We start from the raw sequence: 23361 nt of genomic DNA, 5'->3' as shown, positions 1-23361 counted from the left end.
CTTAGAGTCAAATGTATACAATTAATGAATATATAGATGGGGGACTTAGTGCTCACTTCTAATACTCAGTTACAAATAGGGCACCTTTCAGTGTATTTCAATTAATTGTTTTTCAATAAACAGCTGGGAGGGAATAAAGGTTTGCCTGTTCATCTCAATGGGAGGCACTAGAGGGACTATAAAAATGGCAAAGGTTTCCAAAGTACTTGATGTTAGAAATGTGGATTTCTTTTTCCCTTGTGATTTAGACAGTTGAAGTATATCTATATTTTTTAAAATGGCTACCAATCTGGGTTGACTTTATTTTGCCTTGTGATAAAGTTGGTATATAGTCACTGAATCAAAAGGCAGCATCCTCAACTATTCAGTAGTTTCTCAAGTACCTTGTAGGAGTCAGTCTAAATTATACTTTGGAATCAAGAAGCAGGCAAATTAATATTTCCTGAATCATTAAACTTTGCGCTTGTTATGAAATACATTAACTGTAAAACTTGAAAGAAAACAGCAAACTTGTGTTCCTATGGCACCATGTCATGTCTCTCGAAAATATCTCGACACATTTGACATAAAATGAATGACTGTGAAATACACTTAAATGACCTGTGGTATCGGTTTAGAAAAGAATGCTGGGCAAGAGACCAGGAGAACTATTTGTTCTTCTTCAAATAACATCATGGAAGTTTTCATATACTTCCACCAGAACAGGTAAAAATAGGGCTTCAGTGTCATTTGAAGGGCAGCATCTCCAACAATTCCACAGTCCTTCAATACCTTAAAAGTGTCAGCCTATATTACATGCTTAAATCTAGAAATGGGACTTGAATCTGTAACTGCCTTCAACATGAAATTAGCATTAGTTAAACCTTAGACATAGTTTTGTATTAATTGAACTTTAAATGGGAGATTCATATTAACTAAGCTAAGTTACGGACCCTCTCAGGGGCTTTAGTTCCTTTTTTATCCTGGTCAGTAATATCTGCCAAAAGCAAATAATTCCCTCCATAAGGAATCTTCCCATGTATCATATGTTTAGAAACTGTGTCTCTAAGAACTTGTGCAGAAGAGTACAAGGATTTCTGACTAGTGTCTTTCAGAGTTTTAGACAGTTAGAATACTTCATATCTGTATAAATCTGATTAAGTCCCGTGGCATTTTGCCACGTTTTTCTAATACCTGTTTCACACATATATGCCTGACTAGTAAGTCTATCCTGTACACAGCCTAGTGGCATATTATTTGACTGTTGTCCAACACATCAGACAGATGGGGCTAACTGGGAATACAGGAGGTGGTGAGTTGTATTTCTAATTGCTAAACAAAAATTAATGCATGTGGCTAAAGCAGTGTCACTGTAGTCTCACACATGGCAAGTCAGCAATTTCTATCGGGCAACACTGTTCTAAAGCGACAAATGGCTGTTCACCAGTGATTTACTGTTCTACAAGGTTACATGGCCACACCAATCTGAACACAGCAAAGGTTAAAAACTCGCATTTTATCAGAAGTGTAGTTCATCTGTAAGAATTAATAAAAAGGTTTGGGATAAATCCAAAATTATAACAGATTGCATTCTTCAAAAATGCTCTTCCTAAAGGCAACCCATCAGCTACCTGAATACTGGATCATAAAGCTGTGACACAATCTGACACCTGGAATCAGTAATAAATACAGTGTGCTTTCCAATGATACCATCTTTCAGCAGTTTTAATATGGTAAATTAGATTTTGCCTGTTACCTGAACTGAATTCTCTACCTGACAATATTTCATTGATATTGTATTCAGCATTTTATCACAACAATAAGCTAGCAGCTTGGAACCTGGTTAAGCTTTAGTTAATCATTCAATAGATTAAATTAAAAAAAACTACAAACGTTTTGAGCCTCTGTGAAAAGACACCAGAGTCAAGGTATCGTTTAATTCCATTCACACAGCATGGGCTTTAGCTAGAAAAATGCTGAAGAGTTTTCTACTCTCACACCAAAAGGCTAAGCAGCCAGAGCAGAAACACTGATTGACTGCTCATTGAGCCAAACGCCTCATCTCAGACTTAAGGAAAAGGATATCCACAGAAATTCTCTCAAGTCAATGGGTAGTTGTGATTTTGCAGCAGCAGCAAAGAGCTGTGTGCTTTGAAAGTCTGAACTAGTTTAGCTAATAAAGCTTACTTAGAAGAGGGGAGAGTATATTCAGAGAATTTAGTGAATTATTTCTCACAATCAACTTCCTTGCATTCCTTGATGTGAAAAATGATGTTGTTGCTGAACCTAAGAAAATGTCTAGCACAAAAGCTGTGGCACTTAACTGTTAATACAAACATTGTAGATGTGCAGAAGACAAGATCTGAAAAAATCCCCAGCCCAAAATCTTTTCCTTGGGAAGAATTGAGCCTCCTGAATACCAAGTCTGATAGGTCACCAATTACTCAAGCCATATATATGCAGAGGACTTCCCTCAAATAAAACATGTTTGAGTTGGCACAGAAATTCCTGGTTGGGAGTGAAAATGGCTGAAGCATGGCAGATAGTGGTGCTACCTATAGGATGGAAAAATGAAACTGTTAAGTAGCCTCATATTTTCTGATGATTTTGAAATATAGAGTACTGTCCACAAATGTTCAATGAGTTTGTCCTCTCATTTCATTTTAGCATTGGGATTAAGACGACTTGTATTTAAAGTAGCTTTTTACAATCACTGGACCTCTCAAAGCATTTTACAGCCAATGAAGTACTTTTGAACTGTAGTCACTTGTAATGTAGGAAATGCTGCAGTTAATATGTGCACAGCAAACTCCCACAAACAGCAATGTAATTGTATTTTCTTATACATCCTTTATGATTGAAACATACAATCTTGTGTGTGCCATGACGGAAGTAATCTATAACAGTATTACCAGTTACCCTCAGACTTATTATACATGGGCTGCCCAACAAACACACCTATGACCTCCAGGTGAAAACAGCTTGCTATCAAACAATATATATTTAGGCTAAAATTAGTCAAATTTATTTACAAGACTTATAATTACACAGAAGCAAAAAGAATACAACAGCATATCTACTTTAGACTTCTTGCAAACCAAGTGTTTGAATCTTAATTAGTTTTAGTATCCTTTAACTTGAGTCTTTAGTGATAATCAAACTCCATCAATAGAATACCATCCAAATAGTTGGAGATTTTAATCAGACCATACTTTGGTTAAATAACTTAATACAGAGCTAGTTCCATGAGGCAGCTGCGCTGATAAAACACTAAATAGTACTATATAGAAATATAATTCATTAAATTATATATATTTTTAAAAAGCATTAAGCAAACATACATTTCAGCTCTTTGTTAAATAATTTTAAATCAAGCATTTCAGAAATTGGAACAGTCACTTTTTTGAAAACTTGGTAATGTCTGGAAGTATTTAAAATTTGTGAACAAAACAGTCTGCTGACCGCTTGCTAAAGGAAACATCTGTTAGTCTATAGGGAATTAACACAAGCCACAAGTATTCCACACTCAACAGCAACAACTGTCATGCATGAAAACATATTCATGCAAGTGCAGTTAACTTACTAAAAAATAAGTAGCTTGTTTAGACATGAGACCATCCAATAAGGGTGGTTGATAAAACACTCCAGTAAGGCACAAGACCAGCCAGAAACAGAGTTGACTATGTTCAATAATACAACTTCACAATAAATAACTTCTCATTTAACTTGCTTCTTAACTTGCCTTTTCGCCCCACGTTGTACTTTACTCCAGGTCAGAAATGCCAGTATGACAATGTATTCCCAAGCCTCTAACAGTGTCCCTTCATAACCAGCTGTCACAAAGTTTACTAGAGATGCCTGGAGCATCTTACCTTGTCCTGCTGTGTCAAAGTGAACGGCTACTGCTCGTTGTTTCTTTGCCAACAGCAATAAAATCAGGAAACCCCCTTGGGGAGACCAGGGGAAGGTGGTGAGGGCAGGTAGGGGAAGTGATACTGAATATTTCACTTCTGTGTGTCAGAAACCATCTAAGCACCAAAGCCTCATTAAGCCAATTTTGCAATCTTCCACATTTTAAAATTATTGTTTTTACTTTTAACATTTTTTTTTTAAAACTTAATAGTACACCTTTCAAAAGGTCAAAAGTCCAGGATTAAGAGGAAGGCAGGTTGCTGAAGACAGGGTGCAAATGACAGGCGGGGACCAAGGGTCAGAGCAGCAACTGCAGGCAGTGAGTGATGGAAGGCTCAGGGAACAAATGGCAGGCTATGCTAGAGTAATGCAGACTGCAGGCCAACTGCTGAAGTAAATTAGGATTTCTCTCTACTTTCCATTTCTGTGGATGATGACAGCAAAACAACAATTTGCAAAACATTCCAAGACTCTTTAGAAAACAATCAACCAGCGAGCAGGAGTACAGTTAGTGTAAGTGACCAAAAAGAAATGGAAAAGGTGTAATGCTGGCTGAAAGTGAATTCAGAAAACCAGGACAACATTCTACTTTGAACCAAGTGGAAAGCTCAGACACAAGTCCAGTCAGACAGACCTAAGAAATAACAAAAACAAAATACTGTGGACGCAGGAAAATCAGAAAAACATGGAAAATGCTGGAAATACTCAGCAGTTTAAGCAGCAGCTGTGGAGAGAGAAACAGAGTTGACGTTTCAACCCGGTGACTTTTCATCAGATTATTCAGACGAAAGGTCATTGTGTTGAAACATAACTATAATTCTCTCTCCAGCGATGTTACCGGAAAAAAAAATGTGGTTACATACTCTCCAGACACGCACCATGTTTTCTCACACTCCTCTCTCAGAAGTGTCAGCTTGTGCTCAAATATGATCCCAAAATCCCAGCAGCCCCTTAGCTACTTGACACAAATAGCATTCTTCATGTGTGAAATGAGACAATAAACACTGGTGGGTTAGTCAACTCTGCAAGGCATCACATAAGCAGATCATGGCCTAGAAAGTGCACATAATGGATGAAGGTGGCAATTTTTCATAAACTCATTGAAGTTTTTGTAGGGAAAAAAATTCCATGCAGTGATTGGTTAAGGTCTGGAATGCACTGCCTGACAGTGTCGTTGAGATGGGCTTAATTGAGACATTCAAAAAGGGAATTAGACTTATCTGAAATGGATGAATGCGCAGGGTTACGGGGAGAAGACATGGGAATAAGCACTGGTCATTCCCAGAGCTGGTGCAAGCCTTATTACCAATCAGCCACCTTCTGGTTTTGACATGGTGGTTTGAAGATGGTGGGAATGGTTGACTGGCAATGGGTAAAAGTCACCAAGATAACAGGCATTCACCAAATCAAGCATATTCAAGGAGTTCTGATATTCACAGAGCCATTCTTCAGCAGCCATGCACCATTGGAAAGCTGGATACCTTGACAAAGTCAGACCCAATCCTCCTACTTAAAGATAGAAGACACTGAAGTCCCCATGCCTTGCATACAGGGCTTCAATTACCTCTCATTTGCAGGGATACAGTGAACTGAGAAATGTTGGCAATGTCACCAGCTCCAGCCTGGAAGATCCTGTGATGTAGAAATTGAGAGCAACGGTGACCCTAAAGGCACTGGCAGCATCATATTCACTCTGCTCTATGGCCACAGGTCAGTTGGAAATGTTAGCACAGTTCAACAACCACCTTCTTAATGTAGCACAGCTGTCTCAGATACTGATTGAGGTGGCGGTGGAAATGTTCTCACAAAATCCAAGTACGGCTTTCTCTTGAGAACCTCCCTCCTCCTCCTCCTCCATCTGCATCTAGCTTCCCCTCTCTGCGACAGCTGTGCTACATTAACAAGGTGGTTGTTGAACTGTGCTAACATTTCCAACTGACCTGTGGCCACAGAGCAGGATGAATATGATGCTGCCAGTGCCTTTAGGGTCACCGTTGCTCTCAATTTCTACACCTCAGGATCTTCCAGGCTGGAGCTGGTGACATTGCCAACATTTCTCAGTTCACTGCACCCCTGCAAATGAGAGGTAATTGAAGCCCTGTTTGCGAGGCATGGGGACTTCAGTGTCTTCTATCTTTAAGTAGGAGGATAGGGTCTGACTTTGTCAAGGTGTCCATCGCCAAATCATGCTGCAGCTCAAGAGAATCTGCAAATATGGCCCTCATGACTGAGAGCAAGTTTTCTTCTCAGAGGCCTTTCAAATCCACTCTGCTTGCAATGGTTCAGCACCACTCTCCTCTGACTCAAAGAGCTTGTGAGAGTTCCTCCAACAACACAGTAAGCTGCACTTCCACTATCTCAGCAGCAGCAATAGGACAATAAAAAGCACCTCACCTGCAAGTTCTACGGTAATCTTTTTAAATAACACTAGTGGTGGGTCCCTTATGCATTGAATGCATCTTCAACCGTGCATGTGTAAGAAAGAACTCTAACAGGGTCTATGAGCTTGAAATTAGCAAGTCAGGTGTCAAGTGAGCATTATATGCAGTAACTATCTGCCCAACCTGCATGCTTCAGCGCGCACACGGATGCCCATGGTATCACCCTTCCTAAAATGGTGATGGGGATGGGCCTCATCAGAGATTGATGGGAGCAGGTCCTGGGCTTTTTTTTGAACTCCAAGCTTTCGGAGCATCAAAACCACCAGCACTATGAAACCAAGTTTTGTGGCCCATGCCTCTATACCAAGTTTGATGGTAACTGCACTGCATTACGACCAGGTTAGAGTGACACCATAAACGCTCCCAATTATTATGTTAGCCATTTGGCATTTATGTTCAATAGCGGCCACTGAATGTTTTATTTTTAATAGCACCTCCAAGGAGTTAAGATTTTTTTGAAAATTTATTAAAAGCACTGCCAACTCTAACTTTTCAGATGTGTCAAGGACAGCTACTGGAAGGGCCGGGTTTTAAAAAAGAAAAAGCAACAAAACTACACTGGTTCACAACGAGCAAACCCCTACAAATGAGGAGCTTCTGTGCTACATCACCTGAAATCTGTTACAGATGGCTTGCATTAGATCGACCAAAAATAAATCTTGAGCCACAAACTCTGCGTTTAATTAAATAAATTAAAAAACCTGTTGCTGGCTCTGATTGTCTACCACAATCTTCTCAGTCATCTATAGCATAATTCAAATGGTATGTGTCTGTAATAAAATGTATGATTTTGCCAGAAATGACAAAATGTGAATTTAATGTAATATTTGAAATGTTACATAAGCCACAACTTATTAATGTCCATAGATAACCCAAGGTTATTCTGAGAAAAATTTGGAAATGGCTTTTTCAGGGAGTGAGTACTGGTTTAAAAATTTGTAATTTCCAATCACTGCTGAAGACTTTTGATAGAAATCAAATGGATGTTGGATGACTGCTCTCATCTAGCATTCCTTAAAAAGACACTAGAAAAATAGTTTTTTTTGGAGTGATACAATCCAAAAGACATAATTCTCTCTGCTGAGGAGCATTTGATCTGCAAATTATAATCAGTAGGCCAGAAGTCAGGAATTTTTAGATTTGAGCCTCTCTTTTGCCAGCTGTTGCTCTTCAACGGTCACAGTGAGCCAAAAAAGAAAGCCAATCTAATTTAATTTCATATAGTTTGCATATGACTGACTCCCACTGCTACTGAACAAGAAAATGTGCTCTTGCATTATAAGAATGGAGACTTGACAGCGGACCTGCAGAACTCCCTGCCTCAGCTGTACTGTGTGGTGGAAATGCCCCCGTACTCAGAGACACGAAGGAACTGTAGACTCATGAAGAAGATGTGGGTGTAAGGATTCCGTGGTAGAGGGTGCTGCTGATTTCAGCCAAGTAAATGCAGTGAGTTAGTTTCCTACACAAGGGAAATACCCAGTGATAAAAGTAACAGGAGGAGGAACGCTGCACACACAAACTACACAATTAAAATGCCTGAAACACCCTTTCCATTGGCCAGTAAAAATTTTATCTGCTGAAACATCATCAACCTGAAATGTTAATTCTGTTTCTCTCTCTGCAGATGCTGTCTGACTCCAGTGTTTGCAGCATTTTCTGATTCTATTATACAAGTTTTCTTTTGACTGCACAGCTTTCAAATGGTTGTGCCAATCACCACTCTGCAACTTTCTACTACACATTACAATGTTTAAAAAATTAATTTGGCATAATTCAATTCTACTTTAATCTCTGCAAAAGATGAGCTATGTAACATAGGAGACTACAGCTGGGAACTCAGTTCAAAACTGGCTCAGACTAATGATTGAAAGTCTTTTTTCTGCTGGCTGGAAAGATCATACATGACTGAATGATGCACTGCTTCCCTTTGGATACAAGCTTACAACACAAATTACTTCTACAGCGAAAAGCCATGTCATTATTTATTTTACATACCAGTGCATAAACCTTCAATCCAGGCCATTAAAGTACAATGAAGGTACAATGCACTGATCTCATCTTACAAAATTCCCCATCATAAATATCTTGCCAGCGTTTAAGGAAAAGTCAGCTATAGCTGTCATCACCATGCAGTGACTCTTGCTGATAAATATATGGATGGCACTTGAGGATCAGGGTTAGTCGTGAAACTACCCAGCAGTTGAATAATTTACAGGTATCAGTGGTCTTGGTTCACACATTAAGAACAGTCACTTAGATTAGGTACCAAAAGAGTACCACTGGAGGCACAGAGCATGCATCAGTTCCTTCAGTGAAGAAAGGCTAGGGATGAGGGGAGTCAAAATACTAACTGCTAGAGAGCAGATGTGCTGCTGATTTTAGTATTGGGATACATTTATTTTAAAACTATTTTGAAACTTCCTGGAAGCAGAACACCTAAACTTCACCCCCATCCAAAAGAAATTCACTAAAAGTACCTTCTGTTGAGACTGAGCAAAATATACTTCAGCGAACTTCAGAACCAACACATAGTCGCCTTCCTCTTTAATTGGAATATCATATCCAAAGGTTTCTTCATTGTAGCGTTCAGTTTGATACAAAACTTGATCCTCAGGCACTGACCGAAAAATAGGCAACCTCATTCCATAGTCCGATGCTTGAAAACAGAGAGAGAGAGAGAGAGAGAAAAACGCAGCAAGTTACATTAAGTTCGGGGAAATATTCACCAGGTTTTAGCTTACTACCTGTTAAGCAGCTGTTTGAGACATTGATTTCCTCTTCCTTCAGATGTGAACTTGAGTTTTATGGCATCTAATTAATAACAAAATCTAAAAGAGGTTCCAAATCAGCTCAATTAGGCAACCAATAGTAGGCATGGTCAAGGAAAAAACTTGCAGTTATATAGTGCCTTTCACGACTTCAGGACCTCCCAAAGCATTTTGTAGCCAATTGAGTACGTTTTTGAACGGTCATCACTGTTGTAATTTAGGAAATGCAGGAGCAACAAATTTGCAACCAAAGTGAGATAATGATCAGATAATCTTTCAATGATGCTGGTTATGAGGAAAATATTGACATTCAAATGATGCAATGGGATCTTTTACGCACCAGCCCCCGCCACCCCCCAGACCCCACTTCCCACACCCCGTAAGGATAGAAGGGGCCTCAGTTTAATGTACCATCCAAAAGACAGCACCACTGTATGGAAGTGTGAGCGTCGATTATTTGCTCAAGTTTCTGGAGCAAGATTTGAACCCACAATAATCTGGTTTAGAGGAGAGAGGGCTATCACCAAGCAATGGCTAGCATTATACATACACCTCCCAGTAGAAAAAGCAATACCAAATTTTTTTGGGCAATTGTTCTAAATCCGGTTTTAAGAAATAGGAAGAAAACTGAAACCCTGAAAAGGACCATGCTTTGCCGCAGCAATAAAAATTGGGAAGGAGGCGAGACAAGGCAAATATCCTCCTCTGTTTACAATTTAGATGCAATTGAGTTGTAAATTTCACAAAATTAAAGTTATAGTGCTTTGTGAAACACCAGAACAATTTTGTGTTCTCTCAATGTTACAACAATAAACTCCTGTCTTTCAAGGAGTCTGTTCATCACAATCAAATATTTACAACTGAAGAACAAGGGAGCACAAGTTCCCTTAGGAGAGGTGGTGGTGTAGTGGTATTGTCACTGGACTAGTATTCCAGAGACCCAATGTAATGCTCTGGGGACCCAGGTTTCCCATCTGCCATGGTGGAATTTGAATTCAATAAAAAAAAAATCTGGAATTAAAAGTCTAATGATGACCATGAAATCATTGTCAATTGTTGTAAAAACCCATCGGTGCATTAATGTCCTTTAGGGAAGGGAAATCTGTTTTCCTTACCTGGTCTGGCCTACATGTGACTTCAGAGCCACCGCAATGTGGTTGACCCTTAAATGCCCTCTGAAATGACCTAGTAAGTCGTTCGGTTCTCAAGGGCAATTAGGGATGGGCAATAAATGCTGGCCTTACCAGCAATGCCCCCATCCCATGAGCAAATAAAAAAATCATTTTATATGGCACACGTTTTGTGTAAGGTACTGGTTGATGATTCCATGAAGCTGCCACCAGACCAGCATCATTGCCATTGATGGCGCCGAGTTAATGATAACTATGTTTGATCTGTTGTGATTTTCAGGGTTCTGACTACAGTGTGTAACATGAACTGTAAATATTAAAAACATTAGTTACAGCGCTTTGTGAAACACCAGAATAATCTTGTGTTCTCTCAACATTATAGCAATAAGCTCCTGTCTTTCAAGAAGTCTGTTTATCACAACCAAATATTTACAATTGAAGAACAAAGCAGCCTAAGGTCCATTAGGGGAGGCGATATAAATTTTAGGCGTTGCTTATCTGTGGTGAGGCAGTCACTGGGGAAAGTATACTCTCCTGTGACTGGGTGTATTGGACCATCTGAGCAGTCAGAGCTATCATATGGGGAGGATTGCATGTCTCTCCTCAGCCCATCTCATTTTATGTCCATTCAAGTTAATGGATCTAGATTGGACCGGCTCCCTCCATGGTATGCAATTCTTCCCCCCAATTTTCCGCTACTCAGCGGTAAATCAACAGGCCCAGACAGATAACAGGAGAGTCTGCCTTTATCTGAACCCGCAAACGAATAATAGCCGCTTGGCTCAGGTACCCAGAGGGTACATGTGGAATAATACCTCAGTATAAGTCAGTGCCTTCAGGAATTGAAGAGAAGAAATAACTGAACCTGCTTAAATCCATTCGAATATATATTAAGTTCAAATACCAAATAAACATTCATTGGCTGTATAAATGTGCACTATACATGTTGCATAAACAGAATACACACTGGGGACAATGTGGTTTACAGAAAATAAACCACTCGTGTTGCAGCCGCCATACCTCAGTCATGCCTGTGCAACCGGCGCCACTCCACTTTCGGTAAACCACTCGTCCCCGATGTGTATCCTCTACAGAATTTATATGGAGCCGAGTCTGGATCAAAGCCAAGAGACAAAACATTCAGAGGCAATGTTATTGAAGTACTTCCTCAAACAAATGAATATTTGAATATCCAAATATTCATTGCAGACCTAGAGCTTCTACCAAAATTATTACATTTTAATATGCTTCCAGCACACTTAATATTCAACAAAAGATAAACTACTAGGTATACCTTTCAGAGTTAACCTACTAAACCATTAGCTAACTAGGGCATCTTTCACAAATGCCCAATTCATCCTTCAATGTTTTCTTAGTGTGCAAAGACAACTTGATTTTCACAACTATAATTGCCAACTCCCTGAAGGTTCTGTAAGCAGCAGTTCAAAAAGGCAGCTCACCACCAATTTCACAAGGACAATTAGGGATGAGCAATAAATGTTGGCCTAGCCAGCAATGCCTATATCCCATGAACAAATAAATAAAAAAATACAACATATATGTTGCTAACCCTGAAGATAGGTTTGCTCCCGATTTCTGCCAAGACAATGATGAGGACACTAAAAGTAGCCTCCAACAGGATTCTCTCTCCTGAGCACTATACAGTGGCCCCACTTAAAAAATCATGTATAAGATTGCTGAAGATAGATTTGGTGTCCCCCTACCCCAATAAGTAGAATAGCCAACACTGGTGCATAAAAAGCAGCCATTTCGGTGAATTGGCAGACAGTTAGTAGGTATAAGCCAACTCCAGCAAGAATCAGCACATTGAAAAGGTGAGGGCGATCAATAAAAAAAATTAAAAAAGGAACCAGAAAGGAAAACAAACAAGAGGGTTTTTATTTGCATAAAAAAGGTTAACTTGCATTTATATTTATGTGGAACTAAAAGAGAACTCCCTCTAAAATATTAGCACCATAATATGCAAATACTGAAATCTTAAAACTGCACTTCACATTAGAACAAAGTAAAATTCACTCAAATGTCCAGCAATGAACCTTAATCATTTGAGAACCAAACAGTCCATGTTATGAAAGTAGATACAATGATGGAAGAATCTTTTGCAATGAAACAGGGAGGGAGAGCGATATCACACAATTAACTTCCAAACCTGTGGAGCAGGTTTTGAAATCACATTACTGGTTGTTGCTCCCATTTCAGATATTCAGGGGTTATACTGCACAACACCCACAAGCAATTTTTTTGGAATATATGTATTTAAAGAAATATTGTCTTAACTGCTAAGTAAAGGGGAAGTGGTAGTGCATTTTGAAAGCGAAGGACGAAAAACAGCAATTGGTGCCTCCAGCAAGAAGTTTTGACAGTTATAAGATGACGAACAAGAAAGATCTGCCAGAATCCCAAAATGAATGGTGAGATTAATCAAGAAAAGTTGAGTCAACATCATCAACCCCCACCACCCATACAAAAAAGTAGCGGTCTTAGGTGCTATAAGTGACTATTTTTTTCCAATTTCCTACAGGATTTAAGTGTAAGTGCACAATTTTCACATTTTTGAAAAATAAGGTTAAAGCACAAGTCTGCAAAGGGACACGCAAAATGGTGTGAAATCAATAGATTCTGAATGTTTTCAGTTTGACTGAAAAATCAGTTGCCATACTCAACTAGTAACTAACCAGACCTGCGACAGATTATGGGCTATAAACTGATAAATGCTTTGCCATTGATTCCAACAAAGCACAATAGTAAACATACTTCTACATAGCGCCACGTAGGCACCTTTTTACGAGGATTTCAATAAATGCAAATCATAGAATCTTACAGCATAGAAGAAGACCATTCCACCCATCATCCTGTGCCAGTTCTTTGAAAGAGTAGTGCAATTAAATTCCACAGCCCAGTTTTTCCCCACAACCTTGCAAATTAATTCTCTTCAAACAATATACAGTTGCCTTTTGAAAGTTCCTATGGAATCAGTTTCCACCACCCTTTCAAGTGTGCGTTCCAAATGGTTCCACCACTGTATAAAAGCAAATTTTTCCAATTTCCCCTATAATTCTTTTGCCAGTTATTTTAAATTTGCAAAGTCTGGTTACCAATCCATTTGTCGGAGGAAATCATGGTGGATGGGAGAAATGTTTGTCTCTAAACCTGTGGGGAAACATCCTGCAATCTGGAGATTGGTTGTGTACTCCTGATTTTGGTCTGTCATAATTGTGGTGAGAACACTTGAGAGGATGAATTAAAATTGTTACGCAAGATGCATATCACAACATTAAAGCGTTTTTGCAAAAGTTCAATATTCACCCACAGTGTCATGATATTAACATACCAACAAATAAAGCTTAATGAAAATATGGAACCAGCTCAGGTTCCATTTTAAGTTATTTCTAGAACTTTATCCAATGTGTTACATTAAACATCCTTTTAGGGAAGTTAAAACAGTACGAAAATTAAAATTCATGTCATGTAGTCAATTGTTGCCTGATACTGCTATATACTAATCTGTTTTTTTTATTCTTTCATCTGTAAAAGACATATAGCTGAATATTACAAGGCAATAACATCCTGGAATTCAGATGCAGCAATTAGCTGCATCATTTCTATTTGTCACATCCTCAAGAGATAGGTATATGCTTAATTGCAGTAATTTCCATTGGCTGACATCTTGTACCTGACATAAGTAGCCAATACTGAAGTGACAGTGAGAGTCAGAGGCTATTTACCCAAGTACTCTTTACTTCACAGAGTCTAATTCTGTCTTGGCCCAACAAACATGCATTTCCAGCAATGCTGGGAACCCTGGCTAATTTTTCCAGTTGCTAATCCAAGTACTCTGTGGCCAATCTTTGCACCAGCCAAAAATCAGATAACTCACACACCAAGATTGAACCTGGGCCATAAACTGGAATTAAAGTCTGTATAGCTCAGACATTGTGGCACCTTTATCTGCGAACCATTAGGTGGGCTTTCAAGATAAAATCTGCATTACTAATATATAGCTCAATTTGGGGGAACGGCTTTTAATTTCACTGATGGGATAGCAGGTTCCTGGAATTGAACCACATGATTTGAACTGGCGAGTTGTAAAATTTTATTATAGTGTATCTTGCAGGGAAATAAACTTATTCTTTATTGTATGTACTAGGTGATACATAATGTTCAATATATTTTGGTGGATCAGAGGGTTGCCTACTCAATGCAGTCTTTTCAATACTGAAAACAAAATTTGCAAGGAAGGAACTGAGTTTTTGAAAGTAAAATACAAAGTGTTCTGATCACAAAAAACTGCAGCGTTGGACATCCAAATTTCAAATGATGTATCCTCTTTAGAGTTACATTTCTTTTCAAGTAGCTTTACCTGTTGTGCAAAAGGAGAAAAAAATGTATTTTTGTACAGTAACAAGGGAGATCTAATCAGCTTTTCTATCCCCAGGACTTTTCCAAGGTCCTGTTCATAATCACTAAACAGGCTTGAATTGTAGCTGCGTCCCTAACTTGATCGAAATGTAACGTGGGTGACAAACATCAGCTGCCTGTACTTGTCCAATCAAACGTAAATACAGAGAGAGATACTAGGTTGCACAGTGAAACTCTAACATCCTCCTGGCATCTCTAGGACTTGGGTTCTAATCCAATGTCAATAACGGTATAAATGTCTCCTCCACCTGAGGAATCTAATGTGAAATGAGTTTGGGTTAGTCTCAACCAAGTTCATAGTGGCCACAGACCTTCAACACAAGTGCCCAAATTAGCAATTTCATTCCAATATGGTTGTTGCAGTAAGTGGGAAATGTCACACTAGTGCACTAATTGGGAATCTTTTGAGACTGGGGTCAAGCAGGGCAGATGGATCTTTACTCTTCAGCTGAATGTGCCATATCCAATCTAAAAGCATTTTATATGCATACTTGTTACTTGAAGTAGAAAATTGTTCTATTATCTAACACCAACATCCCTCAACTAACTCTCCCTCACAGAAATATAAAATTTTGTGACAAAAGCTTTAACAAATAATCTATGAACTGGTAATGCCCTGAATAGCTCAAACACAGAATTTAACCTAGTTACTTTTTGTATCAAGGACATTTCCACCAGGAGTCTGGTTAAAAAAGCACCAGCAATTCAGTTCCCATGCAATGCTATTCCACATTGCTATCTTTAAATGGAAGTATTATTTTGTTATTAGTAACAAATATTTTGGGCCATTCCAATTTAACTGACTGTGAAAAGATCATGAATGCATCACGTTTGCATTTCAAAGAAGGATAGCCCAAACATAATGAAAATAGAGCATGCTCCATACCCTCAATGAAAAACTGCTGTCACCCCATTAACTTCAAGCTAAGCAGACATATTTGGCCAGAGAAATTATATCAACAGCCATGAATAAAGTGGATACAAAAGTAGAAGGGGAAAAAAAGAGAGCAGTGAGCAGTCAGCTAAATCAAATACACATGTTATTTGGATATGCCTTTGCTCAAACAGATGCATCAAAAATTAAAAAGTTTATTTTCCTGCAGCAAATACTCTCCTTAAAACACACATTCAAGACTGCGAACTTCAATGTGCAAACAGATTGAATTGTTAAGTATCCCTGTGGCCACTCATGAGAGATGAAAAGAGGTTTATTAATCCAGAGTTTTTCTTGATGTGCATTATTAGAGTGACATAAAATTTTTCACACAAAAACTGTTAACAAATGTAATATCATATTAAGATCCAAATAATGAGGCCTTTAATTCAGTCTCTCTTCACAGCACAATCTCACCTCTATGTAATTCTTCAGGTTACCCTAACCCAACTATGTTACAGTAGAAATGTCTTGTTTGACAAACATTTATCTGCGCCATGTACTCAGTAAAATTAAACTAAAGCCATTCCTCTTCCTGGTCTGACCACACATTAGTTCCATATTACATCAGTAACCAGACTTCAAAAGAGATGCATTATCTGTTAAGTGCTTTGTGATGTCTTCTGATTGTGAAAGGTACGATATAAAGGCAAGTCTGCCTTTCTTCTCTTTTTCAAAGTTATAATTTGCCAAACGTTTGTAATTAACAAGTGAGCCAAAAATAAGCCACTTATTTCCCTCCAATTTGGCCCACATGGTGCTAACTCATACTGAATATGGATTCACAGGTGCAACTAACTCACTCAAGCATCCAATCTTTACATATCAACCCAGACAGTGAGTGAATGTTGGCAAGCAACTCAAGAGCCAAGACTGATCCTGTTATCAGTAAAACTTTCACAAAAACATACATACTCCAACCATTGGTCACTGTAGTGGCCTCCTCCCTACTGCCCTCCAAACAAGGCTGAAGATCAAATGTAGTAACACCATAACTGAGATATGTTAACACAGTGATTTGGCACTGGCCTTTTGATGAATTTATAGTCCAGATCAAACTCAAATAACTAGCAATCTATGAAGATTTGTAATTCTATGTACATGTCCAAACAAACACACAAAAATGTACTAATGTACTGTGAAGCACTGAGCCCCAAGTTCATATCACAAATCCCCACTGCCAAGTTCCTGACGTTTGCTCCATGGAGATGCGATTCCTCACATGAGGGAGAAAGAAAAGTGGATGCCAAAATATGTTAATCCACTCCTCTTGCGCAATGCTCATGTGCAGGTGGTAAAATACCACAGGTGTGAGAGCAAGTCACCTACCTACATTCCATTCAGATATGCCATGCTTCACTGGGAGAAGGGAAAGACACACTACAGAACAGCTATGGTGTACAAATGTTTCATAATAGAGTTAAAATAAGTAATTCAATGAGCCGAGATGGCACTTTTCTTTGATGAAACATTTTACCCTGCAACCATGGTAGCATCAAGTAATCCCATATCAGATCAGATGCACCTCTGTGGTTCGTAGATAGCTGCTGTTAAGGCAATAATGTGCCCATGCTCAATATGGAAGGGTGCAGTCAGGTGGCATCCAGAATTTTTGTAAAAGACAAAAATGTGGTAACCTTTGGGTAACTTGATCACACTTGGTGTGTGTGGGTGTGCGAGAGAGTGAGAGTGTGTGTGTGGGTGAGAGTGTGGGCGGGGGGAGGTGTAGGGCAAGAGCAGAACATCCATGTGTCTTCTGACTAACTTATATTTAAACAACCAACTCATTCCTACATGTGCTCCAGCAGTCGGTGGGAAAGAAAAAAACGTGACTGGCCACCCATCTGTGCAAATGGAAGTTGTCTTACCCTTGACTATCATGCCTTACCCCCATACCAAATTATGTTGGTGAAAGTAAGTTTTTTTTTAGCCAAGTTCTTTTTTGCTCGGGCCCCGACACAGTCTACGGTATTTTGAACACTGATTTAAGCGAATGATACACATACATTAAATAGACTGAAATACTTGATCCCTCCCCCTCAAGGCTTACCCCTGCCTATTTTGCCTTCCAGCGGGTCCCTCTTGAAGTGGATGCCGTGGATGTCGGTGTGAGCCTCCCCGCCGGCGTTGATGGCCCAGATCACCTTGTCGCCCTGGCCGCCGACAGCGCCGCAGCAGCGGGCCGTCACCAAGGCCGCCGTCAGTAACCAGAGGCAGTGCGGGCTGCCGGCGCACGGCTTCCCTCTCCTCATCTCACACTCACTGGCTCCACAAACTGGACCGCGCGGCCTCCACCACCATCCAAAAATCAAACAAAATCCACTTTCACTTCAGAAAAACAAATCTTCACATTTACCCCTTTTTTTGTTAAAAGAAGCAAAGCCCTCCCCCCCTCGAAGATTAAATTTAAAAATAAACCTTCTCCCTCTTCGCAGAGCACCCGGAGGAGGGGGGGGGGAAGAAGGCCAGCGTCAACCTAACCTGATGGAAGCCAGGGTCGGGAGATTGACAAGGCGATTCACCAATAGGACGCGTGATCCCTTGAACGTTACACGGCTAGCCGGGGAAGAGCGACCAATCGACGCCTTGGGGGGCGGGTCTTGAGCTAGTCAAGTTCGGTTGTGTGGGAGCGCGAGCCTGTTCAGGTGGCAAGTGCCAACCGAATGCGGAAGTAGGTTAACCGGTTCCATTGGTGGAAAGGGGGGAGGGGGATTTAAGCAATGCTTCTCTTAGAACTTCTTCTGCTAAAGATGACTTGTTTCGAAAGTAGGTGATATTTTATTTTAAATATTCGTTTTATCATATTGAAGTAGCTCCATGACATTGCACGCAGAGCTTAATATATATGTGGTAAAGACTCTTCCCCCTCTGCCTGAAATGAATCGATCGCCATTCACCAATCAGAGCCATCCAACGCACACTTGTCGCGGTGCAGTGTGGGAGCTGGAGCGAATGAATGAAAGGTGGGCTATCGGCGGGCGAGGGCGGGATTGGCTGCTGCTGCGAGGTCCAATGGATACAGGGCCCGCTGGCTGCATTGTCTCCGCAGCACCACTGGGACAGGCTGGGTGAAAACCTATTGCAACAAATCGGCCTGTTTTTGCTTTCAGTTGTCAAATAAATAGGGTTACATTGTTAATGCAAATTCAGCTGCGGAAGTTGCTAATTAGAATAAAAATAAAACACTGCGGATGCTGGACATCTGCAATAAAACCAGAAAGTGCTGGAAAAACTCAGCAGGTCTGGCAGCAAATGTCAAGAGAGAAACAGTTAACGTTTCGAGTCCAATATGACTCCTTCGGAACCGTTCCAAAGAATCACAGAACATTTACTGCGCAGTGCCATTCGCCCACCTTATCCCCATAACCCTGCACATTGTTCCTTTTCAAATAACAGTTTAGTTCCTTTTGAATGCCTCATTGAATCTTCCTGTGAGTCGTTTTTAACGTTTTAAAGGGCAAAGGAAATTGACAGGCCAGGGAGAAGGTAAATGTCTAAGGCATGTGCATAGGATTTGTGGGGTGAGGGTGTCTGGGGGCAGTCTACGGGTGCTGGTGGGAGGTCTGGAGATGGTTGGGGGGGGGTGGGGGAGGGGGGGAGGGTTGGTCAGAAGTCCATGGGTGTTGAGGGGGGAGTTGGTCAGAGTTCTGGGAGTGGTCAGTCGGAGGTCAGAGGTCTGGATGGAGGAGTGTCGGGGGGGTGGGGTGTGTCAGAGGTCGGGGAGGAGTGCAAGAGGTCTGGGGTGGGGATTGTCAAGGACAAGTGGGGGGAGTCCCTGTGGGGTCAGTCCCGTGGGGTCAGTCTGGGCCTTTAAAAGTTACTCAGAAGTTAGATGTTCTAATTCTTCTAACTTTATCTGAGTAACTATTGGCATAACTCCTGCAGAACCATCCAAAGTTAGCAATTTAAACCTAATTTTTGGATGGTTCCCAGCACAGAGCAATTGCCCAGAGAAAGTGTGCACTTCTGAGCAATTGCCATGCGAACCCTTACCTGGGAACTTCCCAGAGGGATTCCCCTGCACATCTTTGGGGTACCCCCAAATCTGACGCTGGGGAGCGTGGACGTCATGAGCCTATGTTTCATGTCTGTGACTTTTCATCAGCCAGTTATGATGAAAGGTTATTGACCTTAAGTTAATTCTGTTTCTCTGCCCACAGATGTAAATCATGCAATCTTAACACATAGAAGGAGGCCATTTGGCTGATCATGCCTATAGCAGTTCTTTGAAAGAGCAATTTAACCCCACACTCCAGCTTTTCTCCATTATTTTGCAAATTAATCCTCCTCAATTGTAAGATACTGCCAGACCTGCTGAGTATTTCCAGCATTTCCTGGTCTTTTATTTTACATTTCCAACATCTGCAGTGTTTTGCTTTTATATAACCAATTTATTTGTTTCCTTCTACATCTACAAGACAGAAATCAGGAGTGTGATGGAATACTCTCCACTTGCCAGCTTGAGTGCAGCTCCAACAACGTCCAAGAAGCTTGACACCCTCCAGGACAAAGCAGCCTGCTTGATTGATACCCTGTCCACCATCTTAAACATTCACACCCTCCATGACTGATACACAATGGCAGCAGTGGGTACCATCCAAAGATGCACTGCAGCAACATGCCAGGCTCCTTCAACAGCCCTTTCCAAACCCATCGCCTAGAAGAACAAAGGCCATAGTTTCATGGAAACGCCATCACCTGCAAGTTCCTCCAAGTACCATACCATCCTGACTTGGAAATATCGTAGGCTATCCCTCAATTCAAGGATGATGTCTCTTCAGGATCTGAACAATGACATAGTCCAGGAGGTGCCAGTGCTTTGATCTAGGATGCCTCCATGTGATTTTGTATTTGTCCTTCTGGTTGAAGAAAGTATTTGTTATCATGAGGCCGTGCTAAGCACACTTTGGATTGGCTTTTCCCACTCAGTCTTTCCCAATGGTTCAGTTCCAGTTATCAGAATCACAGCCAACCCTAGCATTAAAATTCCTCAGAAGGATGATCTTTTGAGATAGCGGTGAGGACTTCATCAAGGTCAGAATAGAACCGTGGCTAGCACTGTTGTCAAAAAGAGAAGTAAGCCTGGGTATTGGGACGATTTTAAAATTCAGTGAAGGATAACTAAGAAATTGATAAAGAAAGAAAATAGGATTCTGAAAGTAAACTAGCTAAAGACTTTAAAAACAGATTGTAACAGGTATACAAAAAGGAAGAGATTCACGAGAGAAAACAAGGGTTCCTTAGAGGGTGAGATAGGAGAAATTACAATGGCAAATAAAGAAATGGTGGAGACATTAAATGCATACTTTGTATTGGTCTTCATGGTGGAAGATACAAAAAACACTGGACTTAGTGCGGAACCCAGGATCTAGTGAAAATAAGGAATTTAAGGAAATTAGCTTTTGTAAAGAAATAGTACAGGAGAAATTAGTTAATCTTAGTTGTGGACTCCCCCACATGTAAAAACATCTCTCTATATGTACACTTTTAAACGCCTTCATAATTTTAAAGACCAGTGTTAGTTCATCCCTTTGATAGTAAAGAGCCCCAGCCTGTTCAGTCTTCCCTGATAGGTATGGCCTCTCATTGGCCTTCCCCATTGGTTCGATGCTAACCTTTGGAATTTTTCCAGGCATTCAGACATCGATTAATGGAGTTCTGAGCTTTTAAATCACCATGTTCTGTTTCTTTTCTGACTACAGAAGGGTCTGGTGCCAATGGTGTAGAGATTCTGTTGCCTCACACCACTCTCAAATGATATCCATAATGGAACACCAGAGAAAGAAATGAAATAGTAATCAATACGAAAGTATATTTTGTGGAGGGAGGGAAGTGGTTGTGCAAATAAAAAAAAAATCCTGCTACAGTGTGACCCTTCTCAAGGAGCCATCTGTTCATTCCCTGGCTGTTCCAAATTCCTGCTGTGACCCACTAAATTCATTGCCATTCCTTCTGGGAACTCTGCTGAATTTTATAGTGTTTTTTACAAGATGGCTTCATGCCACATCTTGTTGTCACATTTTACCACAAAGGTTTTAAGAGCAGATGTGTGTGAGAATTTTCCAAAAAGACAGCTTGTTCATATGATGCTAAACCTGCCCTGTTATAAATTGGTGTGGGCATTCCTGAGCAAACAGATAAAAACTATGCCTTTCCTCTTTTCCAAACGACGCTGCAGACCCTGATGATTATCGTGACTGCTTTGCACACAATTCTTTAACTATTTTCCAGGGAGGTTTGCAAATTTAAGGAAGGTGGCAGGAGCTGATTTTGACAGGAAATTCAAGATAGATTTGGATAAGTATCTGAAGAAAACGTTTTTGAAGGGTAAAAGAGATAGCATGGGATAGGACACTGGGACTGAGTAAATCGTCTGAGTGGTCTTTCACAGTTCTATGCATTCATATGTTTGCTAATGCTAAAAGCATAGTAAGCCCAAATTCTGTAAAAAAAAATAAAACTTACGTTTCCGTGCCATAAAAGAATTATGCATGATTGCTTGCAGAGATTGTAAAAGCCTTTCAGCTCATTTTAGTACCAGAATGATTTAATTCTTGTGCAAACCTTTTGTCTTAGAACTGACCATAAATTCAGAAGTAAATGTTTTCTCAGTGCATAATATCTAATTTTATCCAAAACAAAACACTCTCTACAAGTTTCTGATCCAAACTCTTCTTCCCTATGCAAAAAAAAAGTTAATTCTGAAGACTGAAGCAGGGGATTAATTATAGATGTTGTGGGGTACACTTTACTGTCTGTGCTTTTGGTGTTATTGGATTGCTTGGGCACGGCTTCAATAGGAACATCAGGCGGAATTTAATAGTGGCGACAGCAGTCTCACTCGCCGGCTGAAGAACTCCTGCTGCAAGATCTCTGCATCACCTTTTGGGATGGCCCGCTGAATTAAGTGCTCCTAGCACTTAATTCCCCCAGGTCCTTGATCCCAGAAAAGGCTCGCCACTACCCAGTTAATTTTTTTTATTCATTTTAGGTTGTCCGCATTGCTGGCTAGGCCAGCGTTTATTGTCCATCCTTACTTGCTCACCACCACCTTCTCAAGGGAAATTAGGGCCCAAATCATGAGGAATTGTGAATTGTACTGAACACTGTGCAATCATTAGCAAACACCTAAACCTGCAAAGTCTACCATCTAGAAGGACAAGGGCATTAGGCACATGGGAGCACCATAGTCTCCTTGTTCCCCTCGAAGTCACACTCACACATCACCCTGCCTTGGGTCAAAATCCTAACTATCTACCTAGCAGTACTGTGCGGGTACCTACACCATAACAACTGCAGTCGTCGTAAAATAATGGTATCTGTGTCTGTGTGTATATGTGAGACTTAATTGGATTAAAGGTAGCTGGTCTGAGGGTTTTGATGTAAATATGGTAAACATGGGGGAAGTTTAGAATGTAAGGTGTAAAAGAACATTTGCATTTTTGAATAAACCAGACTAGATTGTTTTCAAAGGAGGGGTGAAATGTGTCATCTAGCCAGATGAAGTTCAGAAACAGTGTGTTTATTTTTCCCAAAAAATGCTATTTTTTTATGATCATAACACAAGAAATAGGAACAGGAGTAGACCATTCAATAAGATCATGGTTGATCTTCTTGTGTTTCAATTTCTACATTCCCATCTAACCCCAATAACCTTTGATTCCCTTGCCTAACAAGAATCTAACTACCTCTGCCTTAAAAGTATTCAATGGCCCCACCTCCACCACCTTCTGAGGCAGAGAGTTCCAAAGTTA

The 23361-nt window shown here is 40.2% G+C and overlaps 1 protein-coding gene across 3 annotated transcripts in view; it reads right to left on the bottom strand.

Moving 5' to 3' along the window:
• Positions 1-18099, bottom strand: part of mlec (malectin) — a 49973-nt gene extending 31874 nt beyond the window's left edge. The window contains exons 1-3 of one of the 3 annotated variants that reach the window (XM_041202872.1): positions 17658-17796; positions 11254-11346; positions 8813-8991 (exon numbers count right to left, since the gene is read on the bottom strand). In XM_041202872.1, coding sequence (XP_041058806.1) covers positions 8813-8977 — 165 coding nt within the window. In that variant the 5' untranslated portion in view covers positions 8978-8991; positions 11254-11346; positions 17658-17796. Of the gene's footprint in view, positions 1-8812; positions 8992-11253; positions 11347-11527; positions 11546-17657 lie in introns of those variants that run through there. The other 2 variants (XM_041202873.1, XM_041202871.1) reach the window with 2 other exon arrangements.
• Positions 18100-23361: the final 5262 nt, after the last annotated feature.

Source organism: Carcharodon carcharias, chromosome 13 (assembly GCF_017639515.1).
Source record: "Carcharodon carcharias isolate sCarCar2 chromosome 13, sCarCar2.pri, whole genome shotgun sequence".
Lineage (NCBI taxonomy): Eukaryota > Metazoa > Chordata > Chondrichthyes > Lamniformes > Lamnidae > Carcharodon > Carcharodon carcharias.
The sequence above is the reverse complement of the archived record's forward strand: the minus strand, read 5'-3'. Positions and strand labels throughout refer to the sequence as shown.